At 42.6% G+C, this 27,023-nt stretch overlaps 1 protein-coding gene and 1 long non-coding RNA gene across 5 annotated transcripts in view; one reads left to right on the top strand and one right to left on the bottom strand.

The window, feature by feature from the left end:
• Positions 1-27,023, bottom strand: part of HMGA2 (high mobility group AT-hook 2) — a 142,061-nt gene that overhangs the window by 32,528 nt on the left and 82,510 nt on the right. The window contains exon 5 of one of the 4 annotated variants that reach the window (XM_082738266.1): positions 22,022-22,213. The exons of 2 other annotated variants lie outside the window; for them this stretch is intronic. In XM_082738266.1, coding sequence (XP_082594392.1) covers positions 22,160-22,213 — 54 coding nt within the window. In that variant the 3' untranslated portion in view covers positions 22,022-22,159. Of the gene's footprint in view, positions 1-22,021; positions 22,214-25,271; positions 25,575-27,023 lie in introns of those variants that run through there. One more of the 4 variants, XM_082738263.1, reaches the window with a different exon arrangement.
• Positions 518-10,005, top strand: LOC309870377. The gene is made up of 3 exons (XR_014314543.1): positions 518-768; positions 3,506-3,664; positions 9,809-10,005. It is a non-coding gene; the product is annotated as an uncharacterized lncRNA (long non-coding RNA).

A 27,023-nucleotide genomic window follows, 5' to 3' on the forward strand; every position in this document is an offset into this window, starting at 1 on the left:
TAGGGACAGGGTCACTTCCTGTGAACAAAGGAAGCCGGGTAATGGCTACAGCATCGTGACTGACTTGGCTTTGCACATTTTACTAATCCCTGTCTTTGAGGGCTGTGGTAAGAAGTGCGCTCTTGACTCTGAAATTGGCTGCACAGGTTTCCTTTGCCTTGTTCGTCCTGTGTTAGGGCATGAAACTTTGGTCTTTGTCAAGCGTTTCTTTGTAGAATGCACACATTTCTGTTTTCCAGTTATTATGGAGAGGGTGTCTGTGATTTTTGCTTTCCTGGTCTGTTTGGAATTTTCCTCTGGTAAATCCAGATTTGCATTCATTTCGTTGTGGACCGAAGGGTGTAGCTGTTCCTGACAGCTAGTTAATGAGTGTGCCACGCTGCCTAAAAACCAGCTGTAACTCATTGGTCATGTCCAGAAGGAATGCCAGAGATGGGTAGTAAATAGCTAACATGAGCTCCTGCCCACATTCTGGATGCCGACTAAATGTCTACTTTTAATGGGAGTCGAGTGGAGTTCTGCTTGGTTACACTGAAGAAGGGCAGAACCTGCGGGTGCGCGGGGGGCCGCTGGCTGCCTGGTAATAACTACCCTCTTTGTCTGACGCTGCTCTTCTGACTCCCTGTCACTTCCCGGGGAGTGTCCTTACTCTGTGAATGCGTTGTCTCTTGAAAAGAAGTGCTTGTCTCTCTGTAGATGCCGTGGGCTTCAACTCCTGGCTCTAGATGATACATGTTTTGGTATGTCTGGGCTTACTGCCAGAGAAGGGTAGGTATCTCTGCTCTTAGGAGGAACTGTTGGTGGTGGAAGTTTTTTCTTTTCCTTTCCTTTCTTTTCTTTTCTTTCCATTCCTTTCCCCTCCCTCTCTTCCTTCCTTCCTTCCTTCCTTCCCTCCTTCTTTCTTTCTTTCTAAAGAGGGATGTCTATAGGGCGCTATTTTTGATTGTAGTCGCTGTTTCCAGGATACGGAAGCTGCTTTGGAGTACCACAGAAGCAGCTTTTGGCCTTGGGGAAATTCTCCCCCAAGCAACTCAGTGTCATTTGTAAGGGTTTGGAGGTGACATCTTTGTACCTACAGAGATCCATTCCCTTCACACACAGGGAAAGGACGTTTAAGACGGTGCTAAAGAACGCGGCTCAGGAGCCAGAAAGGCCACTGAATTCAGGTCTGGGATCAACGAGGCCCAGGCTATGTGACTTGGTAGCCACGTAAACCTTAATTGACTAATTTGTATAGTGTGGATATCTCATTGGTGTGTTGGGCTGATTAAAAACGATTAATGTCGGAGCGCCTGGGTGGCTCAGAGAGTTAAGCCTCTGCCTTCAGCTCAGGTCGTGGTCCCAGGGTCCTGGGATCGAGTCCCACATCGGGCTCTCTGCTCAACGGGAGCCTGCTTCTTTCTCTCCCTCTGCCTGTCATTTCCTCTGTTTGTGCTCTCTCTCTGGCAAATAAATAAATAAAATCTTAAAAAAAAAAGTTTTTAATTAAAAAAAAACCTACAAAAAACGATTAATGTCTCTTAACTACACGGCACAGCTGCCTGCTGTAAGAACTTAATAAACACTGCAGAATCGCACTAGGGAAGGTGGCGGTGCTAGTAGAGTAGGGACAGTAGTGATGGTCGGAGCAATAGGAATCCTAGGAGTCAGAAAAGCAACGGCAGCAGCGTTCCTCATTGTTTCGGATTTCCATTGTTCTCTATCAAAGAACGAGGTGTCCTTCTGGGGAATGATTCCCGGACCGTCTGCATCACATATTTCAAATCCACACTCTCATTTGCCCGCAAGTCCTGTAGGCCGTGCCATTTCGGTGGCCTTCGAGATTCTGGTTCCTCGCACAGGAATGCGCATGGCAACCAGAACAGGACTTTTTAACGTGCTTTGTTCACCTAACTTGCGCAGGACAATGGCAATTTCCTTTGAATTGTGTGATGCAGAGTTCATAGGCAGACATTTGACAAAGATGTTATCTAGCCCGATTTCCTTCATTCAGCTCTAGTCCGGCTATTTAAAGCCCTTGATTTGTGGATAGGGATGTCCTCCCCCCACATTCTTGTAAGGCCAAAGAGGAAAAAAAAAAAAAAAGAATGGAACAAAAGATTTACAGAGAGGGCAAAGAACACACGCATTCATAATATTAACAAGGAACCATTACTTAATGGTAAAAGTGAAACGACTTAATAATAGTGGCTCGCAAACCCATCTGACCCACAGATCCCATTTGTTGAATGGATCCAGCCATAGGAACATTAAAGCTCTGTATGTGTTAGGCATGTTTGAGAATTCCCTGTAGCTTTTTTTTTCATAATATTCCTGTAATACGATGCTGCATCAAGAATACAGCGCCCAAAACACTTAAATGCGGCCCCGCAAGACTTTACAGCTGAAAGTGCTTCCCTTGTTCTCCTATCTTCAAAACACCCTGGGCTGCTGGGAAAGAGAGCCTGGTTTTAAAATGTACTATTGTCAGGGATTTCTTTTGAAAGGAGGCTGTATTTTATTAAATATAGTTAATGATTACCAGTAAGATTGCAAGATTAAAAAAAAAAACACAAAAATGAAATTCTTTATTCTTTTCAAAAATGACCTCTCTCCAAAACAAACTTTCAGCAAGTTACAAAACTAGAGCTTCAGTGAAAGTAAACTTAATTCTCCTTCTTTCAGGTTATGTGTTGCTTGCAAACTAGCTCTAGAATGCTTAGGCTTCAAGAGAGTCAAGAGATTGCTTTTTAAAAGGATAACAGCAGCAAATACTCACATCGTGTCTGCAAGTGTGTTACACAGACAGGGGGAAAAAAGCCCTAATTCAAACAGATGCCTTTAGGCTATAACGAGCATGTATAACACACAGCAATTATGCAGATATTTCTGTCAAAAACATTTCATGTATTTAACAAATTTTCGGGTAGCTACTTCGTGCTACAATGACTAACAGACTATTCTCTGACAACTGTTAAGCAGCCTCTAAGAGATGACATTTCACTCTGAGTTTACTTACTTAGCAACACTTCTAATGTTTCTGATAATTGATAGTGCTCCCTGTATAAACATAACCTTAAAATTAAGCTAAATTTCCAACCTATCGTTGGATAGTCAATAGAATGCAGAGCTAATGTGAAAAAGCTTGGCTATTCCAACAATCTAATTTTCCTGATGTTTACCCCCAAAGACTCAGCACATACAGTATCGTCAGGACGCCCAGCCACACACATTCTGTACGTCTCCTTCTACTGGGAAGCATTAAAGCCAGTACTTCTGGCTGTGGCGACCCGGGTAGAAGAACCAAGGAAAGAAGAGAGGGTTTGGCAACCACTCAGTTCGGAAGCCATCTTTCTGTCACTGCTGGAACCTGTAACTGACTCTTCCGCTTTCTCTGCTCTGACCACCTGCACAAAAGCCTACTCCTTTGTTCTCTCACCCTCAGGATCCCTCCAGGTTCTGCGGGATCACACAGGCTTGGCTGCCAAAATAGTAGCTAAGTCAGAGTCTCCTAATGTCCTTGCAGATGCTACTGCTCCTTCAGGGTCTTCAGGGAGAAGACGAGGAGACTCAGGGAGAACAATTTGAAGAATGGGAGCCTCTGAGTTGAGTGCTTACCTTCCCAGTTCCTCAGTCTACTTGCAGACCACGATCAACTTGTGAGCTTTCATTCGTATAAACAATGGTAAATATCCGAACAAAAGTTCCTCAGTTCTGCTCATCACTAAGAGACGGCCTGTGTGGGAGCCCCCAAAACTAGGGGTTCTTATAGAGAAAATGGAGCACGATGAACCCAATTTGGCATGGGGGCTGAGTTTCCCATGAAGGCCAATTCTGTATCCTTCAGAATAGCCTCGACATATTAAATAGAAAAACCACATGTATATGAACAAGGGGCCTCGGGTTTACGAGGAACCATTCCACATCATGAATCCTAGTATTCTTTTCATAAAAAGCAAAGAGACTAAAGCATAAAAAGATGCTAATATACTAGTCAAGAACTTGACCACTGCTCACAACTGGAAAAAGTGCCACTGGATCCAGACAATACTGATTTGTCTACTTACATTTTACCAATGTCACAAAGTACCACTGTTGAAAATCTGTATAAATTTTCGATTACTCAAACTGTGTTGAATAATATCACACAGTATATCTATCGTTTAAATGGGACTTAGAGCCTTGGCACCATATTTTCTTTAGGTGGTTCTTTTTTTTTTTTTTTTTTTTTAAATTACACAAAGAAAGAAAGCCTAAGTAGGGGGAGTGGCAGGCTGAGGGAGAAGCAGGCTCCCTACTGAGCAAGGAGCCCGACGTGGGACTCGATCCCAGGAAGCTGGGATCATGATTTGACCTGAAGGCGACGCTTAACTGACTGAGCCACCCAGGTGCCCCTTAAGATTTTTATTTACTTATTTGAGAGAGAGAGAGAGAGAAAGAGTGCATGCACAGGCACAGGCAGGGGGAGGGGCAGCAGGAGAAGGAAAGAGAGAATCTTCAAGCAGACTCCCCACTGAGCACAGAGCTAGTTGCAAGACTTGTTCCCAAGACCCTGAGATCATGACCTACGCCAAAACCAAGAGGAGGACAATCAACTGACGGAGCTACCCAGGTGTCCCTAGGTGGCTTTTTTTTTTTTTTTTTTAACCAGATGGAAGAATTCTCTTATCTGTGAGGGCTACTGTCATGTGACCACACAAACACATGTAAACATTTTCTCAGGAATTCAGCCAGCTGACAGAGACTTAATATCTTCCAAAATAGAGACAATGTTCTGGCAAAGCGAGGCAAAAATGGAGATAAGGTATGGTTGATACAGGTGTTTACAAGATCTCTGTGGCTGCTTCTGAGAGCTCCTTTCTGCACAGGCTTTAGTCCCAGAACAGTTTCATGCTGTCGATAAAGTGGGTCCCGCTGGCACTGCCTTCCACACTCTGTGCTGATGTTTGTGATTCGTGTCTCCATGGTTTTAAGCAAATTAAGGACAGGCTGATTCTCCTTAGACATGGTGAGTAACACTTCAGTGATTAGAAAGTATCTTCACTTTTGTTTATTGCTTACAGAAAGCAAGCTAATGTTAAAAAAGATAAAGATGGGGGAGCGCCTGCGGTGGTTCAGTCAGTTAAGCATCTGCCTTCAGCTCAGGTCATGATTCCAGGGTCTGGGGATTGAGTCCCTCATTGGGCTCTCTGATCAGCAGGGAGCCTGTTTCTCTCTCCCCTCTGGCTGCTACTCTGCCTGCTTGTGCTCTCTCTCTCTGCCAAAAGAAACCCCCCAAAACCAAAAAAACAACAACAAAAAAATAAAGATGGGGACACTGGGTGGCAGTCAGTCAGACAGAGGGAGGCCCGTATCGGGAGCATGCTTCTCCCAATGCTTCTCCCTCTCCCTTGACTGCTACTCTGCCTGCTTGTGCTCCCTCTCTGAAATAAATAAAATAAACTAAAATAAAATAAAAGATAAAGATATGTTTGGTAGATAGTTCCCACCATCTTTTATATTTATTCTTTCAGCGAACAACCATTTCAGAACAATAGACCTAACTACGGAAGGCCACTTGAGGAAACGGTATCATTTTGTGACTATTTTTGGTGATCTTTGTATCCCTTAGCATTAATTACCTTTGATTCACTGTACAGATTATTCAGTATATGAAATGGGGTTTTTTAAAAAAAGATTTTATATATTTATTTGACAGAGAAAGACAGTGAGAGAGGGAACACAAGCAGGAGAAATGCAGAGGGTAAAGGAGAAGGAAATTCCCTGCTGAGCAAGGAGCCCAAAGCGGGGCTCGATCCCAGGACCCTGGGGTCATGACCTGAGCCAAAGGCAGATGCTTAGAGATTGAGCCACCCAGATGCCCCTATATGACATGTTAATACAAACTGGCTTTCATGAGAAATTCAATCTATTTTCCAGACTCTATAGATATTGTTTAGATGGGATAAGTGAAAGGGTAACTTGCAGCGCAGCTTATGCACAGAGAATGCATATCGAGGAAAGTTGAAAAAACGTTTTGAGCTTGGTGTGATTTCTGATCAGGTGGAAGCAATCTTCTGATAAAGGTAGCAGCAATCCAAGTAACCAGCTTTTAGAGGCCTTGTCAAGGTCTTTTCTATATATCTCCACGTTTATGAAAACAGAGGAGTGGACTGAAGTTCCCCAAGACCACCCAGGCAGCTGATAAGCAGCTCATGATAGATGATGCAGACGTTTGAACCTACATTTGTCTGTCTCCAAAGGCCACAATTTCCCTCCACATTATGCTGAACAGGTGTGTCATGATGGTCAAGTATTGGTATGAATGCAATCCATCCCCCAAAGTATCCTAGCCCTAATTCTCAAAGCGGGGAGCAATGCTGTTCTGGGGCAGCCCAAGAACAAACTTAGTGTACGTGGATCGGAGCCACGCTGCACAAAACTGGCAGGCTGAGGTCTGTGATGTGTGCCAAGAATAACAAAATGGCAGCAGCACGGAAAAGACCCCTGACTGATATTGTTGGGATACTTGCACTTTTTTTTTTAAGATTTATTAATTTATTTGAGAGACAGAGGGAGTGAGAGAGAGAATCCCAAGCAGACCCCATGCAGAGAATGGAGCTCCATGTGGGACCCAATCTCCGGACCCTGTGATCACAACCTGAGCCGAAACCAAGAGTTGGATGCGTAACCGATGGCACTCCCTTAGGATACTTGTTTCTTAAGGAGTGAGGGAACCCTTTGCAGCGGTAGTTTTTTGACTTGAACACTCATTTGGCAGGTGGTAGCCTTGTCGCAAGGCTCAGGGAGTGCTGCAGCTGCGTAGGTTTCTTCCAATTTCATGAGACAGTGGTCAATGATAGGAAAGGTACTGTCATGTTCTGAGTACTTTTCAAGGAGGGACCCGGTACCACTGGCCTGGGGATGAACATATTCGTTCCTGTAGTCCACATAATTTGTGACCCTGTTGCTCTGTCTATAGTCTCGGCTACCACTGTGTCTGGTCCTACACCCAACACAGCTGAATCTTTGAACTCAATCTACCCTCACAACTACCCACTGAACTTATTGATTCCTTCATTTCTTCAACACACACTCACTGAGTGCCTTCTATGCACCAAGGATGGGGTGGGGGGCATCACAGTTCCTCTCCTATGGTGAGCATTCAACAAATGAGAAAGGAAAAAGGGTGAAAGAATATGATCTTTGCCAGTTGACGAGTCTAGTGATGTTTGGGCTAATGATCAAACATCATCGAGGAACACATAAAATTATATTCAGCGCATTGATAAATGTAGTCAAGAGACACATGTACTATGTACCTTACCCAGATTTTCATATATAAGAACACTATTGAAATTTAAAGTTAAAAAATTAAAGACATTAACGTTCAATTATCAGGAAAATTGATATCTTCAGAAAGTCCAAAAGTAGCTGAAATTGTACAGTATCTAGGTTTGACACCCCCCCCCCCCGCCCAGCTCTTAACTTCCCCTTCCTTTTGGGATGGAGGAGGGGCAATGGCAATGAATGTTGAGTATCTCGCTTTGTACTTCTCAGGATGAAAACGTCGATTTCTTACACTTGAAAATCTGGATCTCACAGCCAAACTGTGCCACACAACAATTAGAGAATGAAGACAACTATTTAAATTAGCCACATTTAATAGTTTAAATACGAATCATTTCTTGGATTTGGAAATATTTCCGTCTGGCATTGGCCGTGGTAATTTGGTCCCTGGCAACTAATAGGTCCACGCACGCAGAATTTTTAGAGAAAAAAGAATAGATGCCTCATCAGCAATTCGTATGCTAAAAATACTATGTAAATTTGGACACACCAGATTTTCAACACGTATACACATGAACACACACACACACACACACGTCGCCACAAACTTTGTTAGCTCCTGGGCTCCATTCTTATTGCCCTCGATAAACAGAGGAGTCATAGTCATATAAAGGATATTTATAGTTGTGAGAATCTTTAAGTCTTTCAGCATCGGATGGCTTTACGTGGTTGTGAGATGATGGTTTTGGGAGGAGGAAAGAAGGAAATTCCAAAATGTGAATGGTATTTAAGCCTCTTAAATTTTTTCTTCAAAGGAAGAGAAAAAGAATAAAATTATGTTTTCCTTATTCAACAAGATGGCATGCAGAAGGGCTGTTGGGCAGCAAAGGAACTAAAAAGAATATAAAGATCCAGTGACTTGAGTCCCTTTCATGAAATATGCGAGTGTAAAAAAAAAATCCAATAACCATAAAACAACTTTTTCTTTGATGCTGAACAAAAAACAAGCTTGAAATTTAGTGCTGCTGAGCAAATGAATGAAAAATACAGATGTTTTTACCTCCAGCTCAACTCAGATTTGCCATGTGAACAGTCCCACGCTTAACTCTTTGTACGACTGACTAAATGTTTCCACACATTAGTTAGCAGAGAAGGTTTAGAGTGAAACTTAAAAATACCTATTTGTCCTTCTTTTCAAAAAAGAAATCTCTTAATGAATTGGGAAATTCAGCTGCGTCGTATCCCCTTTTTTGTCTTCCATGAATTTAAACTTCAAAATAACTTTACAATAAACTTTAATAATAACATGTTAAGAACAAAACATGCTATGTCTTCTCCTGGTACAGTACTCCAGTTTGATTTTTTTCAAATTAACTAAGATTTTGATTGTCTTATTGAAAATGTAGGACGTTGGTGTTACTTAACTTTTCCAAATTATCGGCTCATAATACCAATTTTCCTGAAGGTTAAAAACAATATATTAAGGAAACACCACCTGCTACTTAGAGCTTCCACAGGAAATTTGCCTTTCCACTTTGTAATGTATTATTTGGGGGAGGAAATGACAACCTACTTCATTATCCAAAGCCTAGTATCCCAATAGCTGCAAAGCAGCAGACAAAAAGAAAGAAGGCCAGTGTCCACTTGCCCACTGACATTTCATGGAAATTAAAAATTCAGTAGGCGCAAGCAAAAAGCACATGTTGCAACATGCCAAGCTCCCCCAAACTCTCTCTTCTATTTCCATTAAAGCGAGGCTTGCCTGCTAGCCTGCCTGAGTGGCGCTAGTTCCACAGAGGGGCACATAGGGGGCAGGCATGGGCCCTGGGCACATTTTTCAACCTTTTGCAAACAACCGCTTACAGAATAAGGTGGTGGTCATGGCCCTGCCCTTTAACCCGCCTCCAAGAGTGAGAGAGAACACATGGAGACTAGCTTTCCAAAGCTCAAAGCCCTTTTCTACAGTGTTATTTACAAACCAAACAAGCTTGAAGATAGATTACTTCCTACTGTCCAGCTCACAGGAAAGAAGCATTTCGTTCAGGTACAGTATACACATCAGGAAACAGAGGAGTTGCTGAAACCATCTCTTACAAGCATTCAACTATGTCGGGGTTTATAATAGATTTGGCTCTGAAAATAGTGCCTGTTAACTCAGCTTTTCTCGAGTGTGTCATCTCCTTCTTTTCTCCTCTCATCCATTTCCAGCATTCACGATTTCCCTCTCTCCACAGTTCTTATCATCATGTAAGAACAGCCTGCTCTTCCCCGGCCATACACTGTACTTGGTTTGTCTGATCATTAGAGCAACCTATATCTTGGCACATTAGAAAAATGTGTTCAGTAATCAATCAGCGATTTTATCAGAAATCGCTGGGAAAGGGCAAACAACTCGTTTAACAAACTATTTTTGCCTAGTGAGCTGACCGACTATCCTGTTTAAATTACAGTTATTTTTCCGTTGGATTTTGTTTAAAATGCAGTGGAAATGGCTATTCATTGAGGAACTTAACATAAGGTACCTAAAGAACAGACATAAGACTTATTCTGTTATCTACAGTGAGAACTGGCTGCTTAAATATGCGTGTCTGCAGGAAAGACCCAGTTGATAAGTTTTTTTGTTTTGTTTTGTTTTGTTTTTTTAATTTTAAAAACAAGGGTGAGTTAGAACAGGTCTTCAGAGATGAAAATTATTTTATTTTGTGGTCAGGATGAACAATAGCTAGCAAAACAAAGCCCTGCTTTTTAAAAACGAAAGATAGAAAGAAAGATGAAAGAAAGAAAGAAAGAAAGAAAGAAAGAAAGAAAGAAAGAAAGAAAGAAGGAAATATTCAAGATATGACCCTGAAATACAGGAATGGAAAACATGAGGTAGTTTGCTCTTGAGGGAAATGGTTCAACAAACTGGCCAAAGAACACCGGGTCTTTCTCTGGGCAGCGGTTGTGAGAGCAGAGAAAAACAGGACTCGTCTACACAGTATCCAAGTACCTGTACAAAAATGTGGGGCCAATTCCCCGAATAATTTGGTTCAGTATCCAAGTACCTGTACAAAAATGTGGGGCCAATTCCCCGAATAATTTGGTTCAGATTCTAAAAGCCTACTGCACACAGACCACGTCAAAATAGTGGGAAAATTAGAAAACAGAAATCTCAAAGTAAATGAAAAGGAATTGGATTGTTTGGTTTGAAGAAGGCAGGGATGTTAGTGACTTCAGAGCTGTCTCAAGGATAAATGTGTAAAACAGAGACACATAACCAGACTTTATCTTCTGTGAGGGCACTCTAGGAAGCATTTGTACTAACTTAGGGAAGGGGTGTCCTTAGTGGAAACAGCAATGAACTAAAGGAGCTATGAGATCTCAGGCAAGTCTCCCAAACTCTCTCTAGGTTTCCATATCTCCATCTCAAAGCAGGGGTGGGGGGGTGAGGGGGTGTCACTGACAAAGTTTGCAATTCCAGGACACATTAAGAAATGCTTGTGTCCTTGCCCTCTTCAAAACTGAAACAATTACCAATTTTGTCTAGAACCTGGCCACTTAAAAGGGAAGGATTGTCTTTTCCAATGTGGTTTAAACATCTGGCAGCACAAATGAACACCCAACAGAGGTAAAATAAGAAATCAAAAAGGCAAACAGTCTGCGATAAAGTAGAGATTCATCTCCAGCAAGTTGCAATCCTTTCCTAGAACAGATGGTAGATCACAGAATTAAATTTCAGAAAACGCTCTTGGTGGGGCACCTGGGTGGCTCAGTGGGTTAAGCCGCTGCCTTCGGCTCAGGTCATGATCCCAGGGTCCTGGGATCGAGTCCCGCATCGGGCTCTCTGCTCAGCGGGGAGCCTGCTTCCCTCTCTCTCTCTCTGCCTGCCTCTCTGTCTACTTGTGGTCTCTGTCTGTCAAATAAACAAATAAAATCTTAAAAAAAAAAAAAAGAAAGAAAACGCTCTTGGTTTCCCTACGACGAAGGGAAGAAATTCAGTGGAGCCATTAGGAGGCACCTGTGGCCACCACGCTCTGAGGGAGAAAGGGGACATTTTGTGAAAACCATTCGGGGCTCGAACTCAGGCTGGTTTGAAAATGGTGTTAAGTCGTACTTTTAAAAACGAGTGATAAAATTCCCATGTGTTGAAAGAAGGCCATAAAACACTGCCACTCCTCTTCCCTTTACAAAAAAAGGGACCATCCAGGCCTTTTTTTCCTAGGAGTCGGCTAGAACATACCATCCCAGGGATGGGACATGTGAACAGCGGGAGGACCCCTGTTCATGTCACATGTCCCCACGACGATGGCCACACAGAAGAGTAAATGCAAGAAAACTCCCCTCCACCCTCCCCTTTCCTTGAACAAACACAGGGCTGCTTCTGGAATTGGAAGTTGCATTTTTTCCCCCTTGCACCTCCCTCGGAGCCCAGTGTGTGTTGCAAGACAGCTGAAGAAGCTTCTTGCCCAAAGTTTCATGGGACAATGGGGGTGTTTCAGGACTTCAGGACTTCCTGCTGCTGGTGGTGATCCTGCTCACCCCTCCTTTGTGATTTTAGCAGTTAACAAGACTGTAAAGCAGCGTCCAAACTGATTGAATGCAGGTTTAAAGGGCAAAAGAAAAAAACAGTGGTTGTTTAATGATTAAACAGCTTTTTTTTTTTTTTTTAATGGCTAAACACTGAAGTTGTTTTATTTTAATGCGTAAATCCTGCACCGGCAGGATGCAAACTGCCTTCGGGTGGAAACAGAGCCTCACCGCACTGTGGCGCTTGGAGGGGGTAGTGGGGGAAATTGCTGCGATGACTTTAAAAACTCAAATTTGTCAACTAGCCTTGAAGGCCTGGGCTCCACCCCTCCTCTCGCCTCCCAGGAATTAATTCTATAGAGACAAAGTTAAACACATAATTTGTAAAACTATTGAGAAGTCAACTCCTTGTTCCACAGTAACCAGGGTAGTTGTCAAAAGCAGATAAATCTTCAGCCCGAGTAGGAAGCCCCACACTGTTTTGAAAACAATTCCTAGGCTTTGCCCCTGTAGAAGTGGATTGAATGCACAGGCCAGAGGCCCAACTGGGCTCCCCGGCACTCACGGCTTTTAAGGACAAAGTTAACACTTCACAAAAATCAGCAGCTTTCCTAGTAAACACGATGATTTAGTAGAGGTTTTGATCGTCTGGGGTTGGTGTTCCTGAGAAGACAGGTTTGATTTCTTTCGCTCTAAGCAGGTGGGTGTTGAGAACAGCAGCTGTGCCGATAAGAGGTCCCTAGGACTTGGTAACAAGCACATTATCTATCCTCTGTAATTTCCTCCCAAAATAGACTTAATGGAAAGAGGATGTCTAATACACCCCTTCTCAAAGGAAGCATGCCCCCATACAACAGAAGCAGTCATTCTGCAAACAGCTTTCTGGCTCTGTAGTCAATAGCTCTATTTTCTCCCCTTTCCACTTCCTTCCTTTTCCTGGGGAAGAACGTGTGTGTGGACACACGCACACATTCACACATTCATATCTCAGCACACACGACTGAGAATGCCCCCGAGATCGGCAGCCTTAGTCATTACTGGATGCCATTTAACCTGAGAACTTTATAATGCTTCTCATTTGAGGTCCTTTTCGAGCCAGATCTGATGGGGAAGAACCATTAGTAAATTAGCCTTGGGTTAAACTTGGTTCAGGGAGCAATTACTAAGCACCCCATGCTGAAGCCTGTATCAGACACAGAGACAAACAGAAGTGTTCACAAGAATCAAGGAGCAGCGAGCAGAACACTGTGCTAGAGGTAGAGGTGGCCTCCCGAGCAGGATCAGAATGCCAGCCTCCAGATGGCTGAGTAGCATCGATCGTAAGCACACACCTCAACTGCGAGTTAGACTCCTTCCCAAGCCCTCAGGAATGAGACTTCCTGGCTCTACTTACGGTGTTTTCCTTAGTTATCTTTCATAAGCTAGAACGTTTCCTCCTGCTTGAGGCCAACCAAATCCTTATTAGAATAGAAACAGTCCGAAAGTTGAGTTGGATGTCGGTTGGTTTTTTTGTTTTGTTTTTTCAAATTTGGTAGTAAATGTTTCCCCTTGAGTGATAAACGGTTAAAAAATGGTGGTTAGGGTCTCAGGCACGGGAGACAAAAGCCTACCTAAAATATAGCACGTTCACAATAGAAATTTTAGGGAAAAAAAATACTTCTGAGCTATTTATCATTGAAAGAGTTACACAAAAGTTTGTAAGTAATATCTTTAAAATTCATCTTGGAATTTGATGTTTGAGGAATACCAGGGTTTAATAAAAGACAGTGAATGGAAATTCTTAAGAAGGGTCTGAATGGGAGCTTCTGGGCATTTTCAAGGGCTGGAGATTAATGGCATTCTTTCTTTATTCTATTAAATTTTACCTCAAAACATATGGTTTCTTTCTCCTCTGATACATGTATTCCCAGGGCCACTCTAGCTATATGACAAAATGGTGGAAGAGGCGTGGGAGGAAATGAGAAGACGTGTTCTGAAGAGCTGGAAAGAGTTGGAAGAGTGAAGGAAAGGGCAAGTCAAATGGATATTTGTATGAAAATATGTGTGAGACCACTATCTTGAGAAGATGCAAAGGTAGGAAGAATTTCTTAGCCACCCAGCACTCTATCTAGTCCAACAGTACAGTTCCTATTATCCAGAAGGACTTCCAATGTGTGTGTGTTGGGGCTGGGGGTGGGGAAGCTGAGGCAGGAGAGAGGGCAAGTGGGACTTGTAACCCCAAGGCACTTACAAAATTTGAGTGCCTATCCCGTATCCAATTCATAGCCCAGAAATTAACAATATTGTAGAAGCTGGAGACTATCTTCAGACACGGCAAAAAGAAGAATGAGATTAGATGCAGGTCAGATAAAGATATATTCAAATCATTTTATACTTTAATTTGAAGTGGGCTCATTTAAAAAGAAGTTTCACGACATGAAGGAGCATAGGAAGTAGGGAAAACTTCCACTGCGCAGAGTCAACCAAGACAAAACTGACCTCCATGACAGCAAAAGGTATTTAAGTTAGCGTTAAGTAGTATCTTTCTCAAGACAGGCTGGGGTAGGAGTTGGGGAAAGCTTTCTCGGGAGTGTAAAAGTTTGGCATCTCTCATCACACAAACTCTAGGGTTCCCATTTGAAGCCGTAAAACGGCTTCATTGAATGTACCGTCCTGGGTTCTCGCTGGATACTGGAACCTACAGGAGTAGTTTGATCCTCAGCATCTCTACACATTCTGTTTGGTCCAGTGCCAAATTTGGCAAGCGGAGCCCACTACTGTACCCGCTTAATCCTTAAAAGCCTGAGAACTGACAGTGAGTTGTGTGTAATATAGGTAAGAGTGTTCTCTCATCAAAGAATCCTCCTGCTTCCCTTTCCTCCCCACCGCCCCTTGCCTGCTCATAATCTTCAGAACATCATAATCTTCAGAACATCAACTTATATAAATGATAAAAACAGAGCTGCTCTGCTTTGGGAGTGGGAAAGGACCCAGAGCTCTTAGTCCTTCAGGAACCTTCTTCTAAGTACAGCCATAGGGATATTTTCGCTTCTCTTTTACTTGGCTGATTTACCTTATTCACCAATTAAATCAGACAGAGGAACAAGTCACCCTTCCTTGGGGCACACCAATTAGTGGGGGAAAGCAGTTGCACCTGGTTTCCAATTTTGTGATACCAAAGAAAGAGTCACATCTTTCCCAAGGCCAAGTAGTTAGCAGTAGGAGAACTGGATCTAAAATACACATTTTCAACAAATTTTCCACATTTTCCTTACCCTTTTCCCTCTCCCTGTAATTTCCTATTATATTTAAGTGGGCTCTTATTGTTTTTCAGGAATTGATAAATCCCCCAAACTCACAGTCTCTGAATTGGGAATCCAGGAAATATTTTGCTCAGGTTTGGAGATGTCTCTTGAAACTGTATTGCTATCTAGAGGCAAGAGTTTCCTGTGCATATCCTCATACCAAAGGATAGCTCCCTCTCCAACTTTTACCAAGGATTCATTTCTCACTTGGCTGTTTTCACACACACACAAAAACCCCCAAACCCAAAATGGTTCAGTGTCTTTGAGGAAGTTGCTGTGTCAACTCAAATTAGGAAAAAACCAGGTCTCATCAGGATCTGACCATCGGTGATGTGTTGGCTCACTTCATCCTCAAAGTGAACGATTTTCTCCCAAACTTCATCTTCTAGGAGCAAGAATCCAACCTCATGCCTGAAAAAAGTGGCAAACCTCTCAATGTCACGGACCCCAGAGTCCATCTTTGGTCACTAAAAACTCACGTTGCCTGAGGTCCAATGTGTTCTTTTTAAGCAGCCTTGAATCCTCTATGGATTGAGGTAAAGTAGGATAATATTCAATTAAGACACAAATAAACAGAGAACAGGTGTGAACACTACCTGCTGAAAATTTTTGTTCTATTTTGTCACTTACATACATATTTAACCACCTGTTGGATTCCATGACGTGTCTTTGAGTGATGCTGATGGGCTCTCTGACATTTCCATTCTCATCAATCTCATGGCAAGTCATAAACATGTTACACTTTTCCACATTGTGCTCTATTACAGTTCCCGAAATGGGAAAATAGAAGATTTACATAAATCTTTCAGAATAGTTGCACTTGACTTTGAAACAATGCTTAGTTTCTGTTTCTTAGATTCTATTTCATCTGTAAAGATCTGAGCTGGAAACACCTGCTCTTGCTAACTAATTACAACTTCACCTAGGCTGCAGACTTACTCTTGCTTCTACCGCCTGGAATTAACAGAGGATTAGATACCTGCCTTCTGCAATCATGCGTAAGGCTCCTTCACTGTCACCCGTTCTTAGGAAAGTCAGACAAAAGTGGAAGAAGAAAAGTACACATTTTTATTTATTTATTTATTTATTTACTACCACCTTCATCATTTTAGGAGATATCTTGCCTAATTCACTTTAGCTTTCTTTTGACCCGGGAACTCATGTGTTTCTTCAGTGAGACTGTCTTAGGTATCATTTAAGAAACACCCCCAAATGCCTAATGTATACATCAGTGTGAATGATGCAGACTTGTTATCATCCCTCCCAAGATGCCAGTCTATATATCTCTCTCTTAAACATTTGGGATTTAGCAAGGTTATGCTGCATGATGTTCCCAAGGAGAAGTGCCCGTGACGTCTGCGAGTCTGATAAATGTTCTTATCTGATATTGTTCCATTTTCTGTTGGGAAAGTTCTATCAGATGAAACAAGACTGTGTAGACCCCCCCATTCCCTTTCTCGTCTTGCTGCTTTATCAGAATGGTACCCCTTTCCTACTGCAGAAACACGTTTTCACCTCTAGAAGTGCTTTGAAAGTCATGGTCAACCCACCGGTATCTCTTGCTTTACAGGATCACTGACATCACTCCTAAAAACAGGGATTGCTGCCGGGAAATGGATGCGACAACTTTTATATATTTAATAAAAATGGATAACACTGTTGCCTCTTCAACAGTCTCTTCCTTGCCCTTCTTGGAACATATGTGGTAGAACATTATAAAGTTATAAACACTTGACATGGACTATTTTCAGTCTCTAGCCTCCTGATACTTGTCAAGGCGGCCATCTTGATCTTCCCTTTCCCCCAAAGGTGAATTTTATTTCTTTTCTTAAAAGCCCAAGAAAAAGTGTGCTCAGGTGTTTTTAAATTAGAAGAAGGTGAAACTTACACTTCTGATGCTTTCAAAGTCATTTTTCTTATTCAGATGATTACTGCATACAAATCGGTTAAAAATAAAACATTTGACATTTTCCAGGTGTCCTGCATTCTTTGAGGGAAATCTCGCAGACTGCGTGTTGAAGCATTTCCCAGGTTCAAAGTTAATTAACTGCTCCACCCCATTTTCTCACCAGCCCTGCTTAGCTTTCCCACGTGTACATTCCACATTACTACACAAGTTTGACCTTTCTTAATAAGCCCTTCTATCACAAAACTAAATGGATGTCTGATTTCCCTCCAGATGGGCACTGCCTTTAATTCATCTGCCAATACTTTCAGGTATTCCTACGAAAATGGAGTCAGGGAAGCGAAAGCAGCATATTTCAAATCTTCTAGGCACATTTCTTCACGTTGCTTAAACTGTACTGCTGCCTCTGAAGGACGTTTCACAATGTATCCAGACACTCTCTTATGGGTAGGGCTTTGGGTAAATGATTTAGAAAACCAAAGTTTAAAAAGCCTCCTCTGAGTGGAAAAGGGGTTATTTTACTTCGATTTATCAGAACTGGATGTTTTTTGTGACTAAATTTCTAGATAATTATGTATTTTTAGAAAGGACTGAACACCTGTATTAGGTACTGAAGAGACACACCAAAGTGGTTCTTGTCTTTGCCAAGAAGCTTCAAGTCTCTATCAGAGAGATGAGATAAACATTTGAAAAACAGCTAGAGATCCACACAAATTAAAGCCCAAACCCATACATTTAGGTTGTTTACGTCTCTGACTTCACACTCCAGGAGACCCCTGGCCCTCTTCACTCACTACTCCTATTTCTCCCATCTGTCCCCTCTGTGATTTCTTCCCTTCACTCCCTTTCTCCCGTCTGCCTGTTTTATGTGTTAGCCGTGAAGTGACACTTACAGACCCTGCTCAGTACTATTACTAAGTTGCACTTACTAGTTACGATACTGTTATCCTCTCGCTCACGCAGAAAAACCCCTGATTATCCAGAACTGCTCATCAGACTGATCCATTCGCTCATTCATGCACACATTCATTCATGAAACGAATGTTACCTTACCAAGCTCTGTGTTGGACAACATGGAGCCAGTGAGAGTCTGCCCGGGTTTTGCCTGTCTCTCTGTAGTCCTAGTTTGTGTTTGTCACTTCTCCGAGAGCCATCAAATACTGGGCAAAAGCTGAACTTCTCAGCAGCTCCCCATTCCAGGGATCCGGCCGCCATTCACACTGTGATGGGATCCCCAACATCATAGCGTCAGGGGCATGTGACTTAGGCTATAGGGCTTCTCAAATATCTCTGCCTGCTTTATCTTTGCCTTCTCTCTCTTCCCTTGGTTTGTTATCACTTAGTGTTCCCTGGCCTCAGCTTGGGGCCCCTTGCTTTCCTCTTCCTTCTCTACTCACTCGCTTGGTGCACCCACTTGGATTCAATTAGCACCTACGTTCACGTGTGCCCCAGAACCCTAACTCCAGCCAGGACTTTATTTATACCCTCGCTTCAGCCCCGTGTTTCTCAATGTCTACGAAACACGTCAAGTGGATATTTCACTGCCATCTAAAACAAACATATCAAAACCAGATTTTATTATCTCTCTTCCCAAAGCTGCCTATGTTGGCTGTCTCTCCATGAGCAGCAGAAACGCGGGTGTCCCCAGTTCTCTGGTCCAGCTTCCACCAGCCTCCTCTTCCCACCACTGTCCCCTTGACCTTGCACCCTCCCATCCAGTCTTCCGTAAGCCCTACTCATGCTTTTGCTGTACAATTTCCTCAGACCCAACCTCTCACTACTATTTCCCCAGCCCAAGAACTATTCCAGATATTAGCTGTCTCCAAATAAAAATATACATCCATATTAATACACTCAAAGAAGTGATAAACAGGAAAGCTTTCTCGGGGCATCCTGCACACGCTCAAAGAGATCAGGAACGGTTCCTGTCACATGTTTTCTAGTGATTTATAGAGCATAAAAGAAATGCTTCAAGCTGGAGTTATATGAATATTTATTAGGTTTTTCTATTTACTTAACTCAATAGTTGTTTAATTGTTATGCTCCCAGGGAGGCAATAGCCTAACAGGCACATTAGAAATGGATGGAACTAAATGGAGACCTGGCAGATTTAATAATGGCATTCCATGCGCCTACATCAGAAGACGTACCCGACGTCAGTACATCATGCTGTCAGGAAACTCTGCCTCTCGTTTATCTTCAAGTTTCTCATTTCTTCATTTGTATCCCTTTTCACATTAAAAAAAAGAAATGTTTGTTTGCATTATTCTTCTACCCCCTTGAGATGAATTTAAGTATAACTATCAGTTAACTGGATAGGAGAACAAGCTGACTGAAACTTGTCACTTCCCCTGTCTCCAAGCATTCACTTGGCTGAGCTTTGGAAAACTTCCACTGTTCACTGCACTCCCTTATTTTTCTATGTGGGGCTTGTCCACGGTTGTGAGCTTAGCATAAAAGGCTCTTCTTTCCTGTTAAGGCAGAGAGCATCATACTCCTCTTAGAACCGTGGGACTTTCACTTCTCGGGAAAGTTCTCAGTGGGTGGCTTATCTAAGTCTCTCAGCAACCCCTCTCCCCTTCTCCCTCATTACCTCAGTGTAGGCCATTTAGATGCTTATTAAAGTCATCTCTAAAGTCATCTCCAGAGGGAAGAGGGAAAGCAGCACTGAAATAAATCATCTATATGGATTTTGCCAATTTGCTTCTATTAGGAATCTATTAATAGAATGTTGGAGTTTTCAGGAAACTCAGCTGGGCTTAATCCCAAATTGCACAGTTTAAATATAGAGAGTACCTCCCCCCACCAACCAAAAAATGGAAGTCAAGGCAAATATTCCAAAGTGCATGTAAGGAAACTGCGAGAACCAATAGAAATAATGAGAATAAATGTGAATCAGGGAAAAACATGTCATTTACAGACTGTAGAGGACTAACAGAGGTAGCTAAAGGAAAAGGCCAGTGGACTAAGGGACGTGTCCTACTGGATGATACCAAAGAGACAATGGAGGTGAAGTACCTTATGAACATCTGTTTTGTGAAATTAAACGATGCCAGAGCCAACATCAGGGTTTCTACAAAAAGGTTAATCTGGGCAAGGGTGCCTGAAGTCCATCCAGAGACCCCCCTTCTCCCCCAGCTGTCCTGCCAGACATGGCACTGTGCCAGCTGAGAGCAGGTGACATTCTCTCATTTCCACAAGGTGCTTCATGGAGCTGCAGTAAAATGCATCCCGGGGTCCACCTAGAACCTACGAATGAGTAACTTGGTATGTTAAAGTGATCTGAAGGACATCTGACATGTCCTCCTGCTGGAGAGAGCCATGGGTGAGCCGCGCAGAAGTAACCGGAGAAATTCTTCAGGGTGAAAATGAGGTCAAGAGCTATCCTGGACTCCTCCAATGTCAAGTAAGTGATTCCTTTTGAGATTGTTTCCCCATGATGTTTTCTTCTTAGAGCTGGTTCTTGGAGGTAGCACATGGCAATGGCATGAATGCCTCAGAGGGCTCTAGTGATGGAACAGCATGATAGGGGGAGGAGGAGAGCGTGCTCTTGAGGAAAGGGTAAGCAGAGTTATTTCAAATTCTTAACACTGTGCTCAGTCGTATGCTCCATAACTAGAAGGAAATGACCTGATGTAGGAGAGAAGCACCAAGAGAGGGAGAGGGGGAGGGAGCTAACATTCATCAGAGCACTGATTATATACCGAGAATGTTACAAGCGTCATCAATTCTGGCAAGGAGCCTGTGAGATGGGTCTCATTAACCCCACCTGACAGATGAGGAAACTGTAGTTTACAGAAGTCAGGTGCTGTGGCTGGGGTCAAACAGCTAGTGAGTCACACTGGCCCAGATGTCAACCCAGGTCTGACTACAAAGCCCATATTCTTTCAATTACACCATGCAGCTTATTAAAAGGCTGAACAGTATGCCTGAGGAGTAAAAGTTAAAGGAAGTTCTATAACTCATGCTTGACAAAAAAGACTGAAAAGTGATATAACGTTTTTGAAGTAACGTCTAGAAAGGACAGGGCTAAAGGATGGTAACCAGCTGTTTTCAAACTTGTTCTGAAGACATAAGAATAGGAAATAGACTTCAAGTGCAACATGAAGGAAAGCTTCCTTACCAGAAGGGTTGTGTGGAGGGGAGTTGAGGCTAAGCACCACTGTGGAATCGTCTTCCTGTGCAGAAGTCAAGACAACTAACCCCGAGGAGGACATGAAAGGTGGAATTTGTTTCAAATGGAGGAAATCGTTGAAGGAGTTCACTAGAGAGAAAGAAGAGAAGGAAAACTGCCCCAGAATGGCAGGGGACAAAACAGCACAAAATGGCAGAAGGAATGGAAACATAGAAGAAATGTCGGATGGGGAAATAAATAAAAAACCAGAGAATCAGGATTATAAATAATGCAGACATTTTTGGTTTTGTCACGTCTGGTGTGACTCTCTTTGTGAAGCAAAGACCTACAACATTTCTTTCTCTGAGGGTATTTTTCAAGCAATGTAGGTTGTAATCTGAAAGGAAGAATTTAAGTGTCGGCCTGCCCCAGAGCAGGAATATGTAAGTACTAAATGACCACTTCTGGGGATTTGGCAATCCTCAAAGCAGCTTATTCTCTAACTTTCTTTCTCTATAGATTTCATAGTGATGTCAGTTTTAAAAATACCATGCCCCGTTTCATTCTCACCTTCCCCTATACATTAGGCATAATTATCCCGTGACAATTTACATTTCAGAGTTACATAAAACTGTGGCCCAGAGAGCCTAAAGGACTTCCCTAGTTAGTAACTGACAGAGTTAAGCCTTGACATTAAGTCCTTGAATGGATCCCAAGTCCAGGATTCTTTCCAGAAACTTAACCTGCATTTCCAAACACATACGGAGGGTTGACTGTCGACCATACCACTCCGCGTTGTTCCCTTCACTTAATTCGTAAACTCTAGAGACTGCTTAAAAGGGCAGAAGAAGAACTGCAAAAGAAAAGTGATATTGAGAGTAATAGAACAATGAAAAGGACTTACGCAGACACCCATGGCCCTCTACAGACCTGTTACGAGATTAGTTTCACAGCAGCTCTAGATGTGGGAAGCGATGTCTAAAAGCTTTTGCTCTTTATGTTGCTGAAGCCCACTATGAAGACTGTGCCCAGACAACATGCTTTCTTTCATTTGCTTATTCTTTCTTTCTTTTTTTTCCCCCAAATTTGAAACAGGTAAGGTCACAAGTTTTCATCCATTATTATTACAGTACTGAAAATTTTAGTTACTGTAACCTATGGAGAAACAAGATATAAAACACACATCAAACTCACTTTAATGTTTTAAAAGGTTTTAATTGCTTTGCTTCCTAAAATAATAGACAGAAATTTAAAGAAATTTTAAAAACACTTCTCATTTACCTTAAGAATCCTTCTGGGAAATGTGGTAAGGATCGCAACTATTGAGTGTTTGGGACTTGGATGGAGAACGTAAACAGAAAAACTAACGGGAAGAAAGTATAGTTACAGATAATAAATATTAAGGAATCTACAGTGTCTAACTCGAGAGTGTTCCATGTAGTATATTATCTATACATGGAGATATGGCCAGATCCACAGAGTGCGGAATTTAGTATAGAAAATGCCATCATAATAGTCTCCTTCCTGGCGGTCCGTGCTTGTAAAACAATTTCAAGCACAAAATTGTTGATAAATGAATGTGCTGAATCCCAAATCTTGGCTATTCATCAATACCGAACCTTCGCTGTGGTATGATGTTCTGTCCACACAGATGCCCTAAACTCTAAGGGATGGGGGAGGGCTACAGGGTGAGGAACCCCATGAAATAAAGAAATGGAATTGAAATTGTTTGATATGAAGGAAATTTAAATGCCCAAGTGCTCATTAGGAGTCTTGGCTTTAGGGATGAGCTCTATTAGTGGAATCGACCATGCTAAGGTCATAGGAGAAATAGACAACTTAGAGTACGTGATCCAGCCCTGCTACCCGCCTCCTAATCTCCCTGTCACCACACAGCTTTTCCTGGAGCTCTGCCTAGCAATGTGCCATCAGGGAGGCTGCTGTCTTGGGCAGAGGATGTGGACCCTATCTTGTCACCTGCTTCTGGTGAAGGCTGAAAACATGTTAAGGTTTTCAGAAGGCTCATCTTCCCAATAACCACCTCAGCTCCATTGTTAAGTTATTCTTTTATCTATAACTATTATTCTTATTCTTATTATCATTTTAGAGAGGGAGAGAGAGTGGGGGTGCAGAGCACAGAGGGAAAGGGAGAGAGAGAACCTTAAGCTGGCTCCACATCCACATGGAGCCCACCTTGGGGCTCGATCTCACAATCCTGAGATCACTACTTGAGCCTAAATCAAGAGTTGGACGCTTAACCGGCTAAGCTACCCAGGTGCCCTAAAAGTAACTTTAAAGAGAAACAGAGTGTCTGCTATGCCAACCTTAGAATATTTGTTTTTCTAATAAAAACCCACTTCTTTTGCAGATCCAACACTTGAGCCCAGCGGACTTTTCTAAACTTGGTTGTGTCTTAAGCTTGCTAGTAGAAGTTATCAGAGTATTCCAAATGATTATACATATTAAGTCTTGTTTTGAAATAAAGAGTTGAGGGGCGCCTGGGTGGCTCAGTGGGTTAGGCCGCTGCCTTCGGCTCGGGTCATGATCCCAGGGTCCTGGGATCGAGCCCCGCATCGGGCTCTCTGCTCAGCAGGGAGCCTGCTTCCTCCTCTCTCTCTGCCTGCCTCTCTGCCTGCTTGTGATCTCTCTCTGTCAAATAAATAAAATCTTTAAAAAAAAAAAAAAAAAAAGAAAGAAATAAAGAGTTGAGTTTCTACTAGATCCACATTAATTTTTAGCACTAGAAAATGTTCATCCTTCTTCTCAAGCCTCATTGCTTCATGCTGTTATTCACAAGGATCTTGATCATTGTGGCAGGGTCTGTGGGGCTCTACGCTGAAAGGAACAAGCTTCCGCAGTGGGGGCGGGGGGGAGGGGAGATCCGGGGAAGGTTAAAAACCAGGTCTTTTTCCTGACATTTGGTGATTTCTCATTACTATGACTTAGTCTATATCGTCAAAAACTTAAGAGTTGAATTTCGGGGTTTGAATTCAGTTCACCCTCAAGCAAAAGGTACTTAATTAGCCTTTTGTACGAAAAAGGAAGCACAGAAGAAACCAAAGGAAAACCATGAAGGTGTGCATTTCAGTTTAAGTTGGACAGTGCTCTGAGAACGAATAAGGAGCTATTTTTAAAAGGGGGGGTGGGCAGACAAGGAGAAAACTAGGGAAGGTGGCCTGGATCCTATATCCAAAGTTCCCATCTGAAGATATCCACGATAAATCAGAGACCACGGGGAGGGGAGTGGGGTGGGGGTGGGGGGCAAACAGAAACACACACACAGAAGCAAAGAGAAAGCAGCAAGGTCTTCCGGAGCATTACCAATGCCATGTGTTTATACTTGTGGCTAAAAACCTATAGGACATCTTGCTCAATGATTTCTGAAATTGAAACGATAATACCACTTTTATAGAAGTGAGGATTGAGTAAGATGTCAAGGCTTTTAAGCAAGAGATAAAGATTTAAGACAGTGTTTCAGCAAGTGGTCACGACTGTTCACGGTTGTAGTATCTGTCTTCCAGACACTACTTGGATTAATGGACAAAAGAATAAAAAGACTTGGAGAAAGTATTCATTCCTGGTGATGAGGACCTGTATCATGAGAATGGTTAAGACAAGGACTCAGTTAAGAGATCGAGTGGAGGCCCCTTTTTCCAGCTGGAAACAGGAAAGGAGCCTTCTATCAGCTGTGGTGTCCCACAGGTAAGTGTTCAAGGCTAGGCTGTGGCCTGGGAAGGACTGGATGTAAGAATCATCGGAGCATGAAGAAGGGAGCTGGACAGAAGCAGACTTAGATTGCTTTGGTCTTAGCTCTTTGGTCCCCTTCCCTCTTTTCTTCCCTCTGTTTGTCTCCGTCTCTCTCTTTCCTTCCTCTCTGGCTCTTTTCAATATTTCTTCTTTTGTACTATTAACTTTTGTCTACCTTTGTCTTCGGTAGTGGGGGAGAGGGGGGAGGTTCCTGGTGACATTTGACCCCCGAGATGATACGTGTGCTGCCATCTCATGTCTGAGCACCACCTGGGCCCCTGGGGGTGTCCACAGGGCATTAGTGTATGGGTGACCCAAGTCACTGAAGGTATGCCAGTATGTGGAAGGAGGACCTCTTCATTTAAATAGCTGCGTAGACATGGGTTTCTCCTTCCTGTTGAAAGTCTGCTATCTTCCTCCATGAAGCAGAATATAAAATTGGGTTCAGTGGATTTCTGACTATGCAGTTTATGTCTCCAAGGCCCTGCCTGTGGATGCCTGACTTCGGCATTCGTTTCTATATAGGCAAAACAGAGGCATGACATCAGGATTGAAGCATAATGACTTGGTTATTTTCATCATTCTGTTTGTTCGTTTTTTGGTCTGTTTCTAAGTAGACCTATTCAAATAGCATCTCTTTCCCCACTTCCCATAGTTAGGTGCTGCTTTAATACCACTAGCTTTAGAGATTTTTCATTGTCAAGCGAGACTCAGAGAATAAGAGGCCTTTCGAATTTGTCTTCCATAAGAATGCAAATTCAAAATACGCCTGCAAAAAGATTAAACAGAAGTTAGGGATGCTAAATATCCCATATTACAGGAACAAACCAGAGTTAAAAGGAAAAAAAAGGCAATCCGTAGTTTAAATTTCCTGCCTGCAGGGCACGCTACACCTTACATCCTCTTAAATTCCACAGGTAATATAATTTATATTAAATGGGACAGGTCCCAGCAGAAATTTGTACTGGCGCCAGGCAAAACAATTACTTTGATGTGCTCTTTTGAAAGCATTGTGGCTCCCAGGTATGGGGGTGACATGCAGACAAATGGTAGAAGAGATTTAGATGCACTATCTGCTCTTAAAATTATTAAATTGCTAACCTATAATCATTGAGTAAAATGCACAAACAAAGCTAATCTATTTCTTTGGCTTTTTAAAAAAATTAATCAACAGTGTGGAAGTCAGAAAAATTAAAGTCTGACAGTCTAATAGTTTGCTAAGCTACAGTTTCCTAGAAAAGAAAGCAAACCCATCCTCTGCCAGCAGATGCGTTCAGAATGAAACCTTTTAAAGTAGATGGCAGGATATATATTGTAAAAGCAATTACAGTGGAATTCAGGTGGGGCCAAAGTACATCAAGATTACAGTTCTGCAACAAAAAGCCTTTTGCTGTTTTTTTGACCACGTTTCGGGAAGTCCTCAACCAACCCTGGAGTTGAGTTCCAAAAGTCTGTTTGTAAGTTGACTGTTTGGAAAGCAGAATGAACTTTCTTATTGGAATTACGACGGTCAGGAACAGGAGCATTTATTAAGTACCTGATAGATGCCGGGTAAGCCGCTGAAGATAAAGGCCCCTTCAAGGCAGGGACAAACACCGGTCACATAATTCCAAGTGTCTTTGGGTTAGAAGACAGAGGCTGGGCTTGAGCGGAGAGAACACAGAACTATGGAGAGTTGAAAGAATACAGAGAAAGACGAAGGAAAGAAATGAAGAAATGATGTGGAGAGGGGAAACGACAGAGGTGAGTGGACAAGGTGTTACTGAGATGAGGCAGAGTACAGAGAAGATGCCGGAATGGGCGAGTAGGGAATTGCACGGAGTAGGAGACCCACTGAAGAGAAGAACCGCAATGTGCCTGTGAGATACCCCGATCTGAGGGGAACAGCTCATGGTTCGTGCCAATAGCTCCCTGAGGGCAAAGAGGAAGCCCACGGAACAGATGTTTCAGTCAGACATGGGTATCCCAAGTCTCGGGCAAATTCTTGGTGCATTTGATTGTCTCATTTGGCTTTTTTTTCCTCCACAAGGAGGGATTTCATTTCCTCTAATGCTTACTCCTACTCTGTAGGTACCGTTTTGGCCTGAATGTGTCTCCCCCAAAGTCACAGGTGCAATCTCAGCCCCCAGAGTGATGGTATGAGGAGACAGGACCTCTGGGGTTGATTGGGTCATGGGATTGATGCCTTTCTAGAAGAGGCTCCTGGCAGCTTGCTTTC

This window comes from Mustela nivalis, assembly GCF_964662115.1.
Source record: "Mustela nivalis genome assembly, chromosome: 7".
NCBI classification, from domain to species: Eukaryota; Metazoa; Chordata; class Mammalia; order Carnivora; family Mustelidae; genus Mustela; species Mustela nivalis.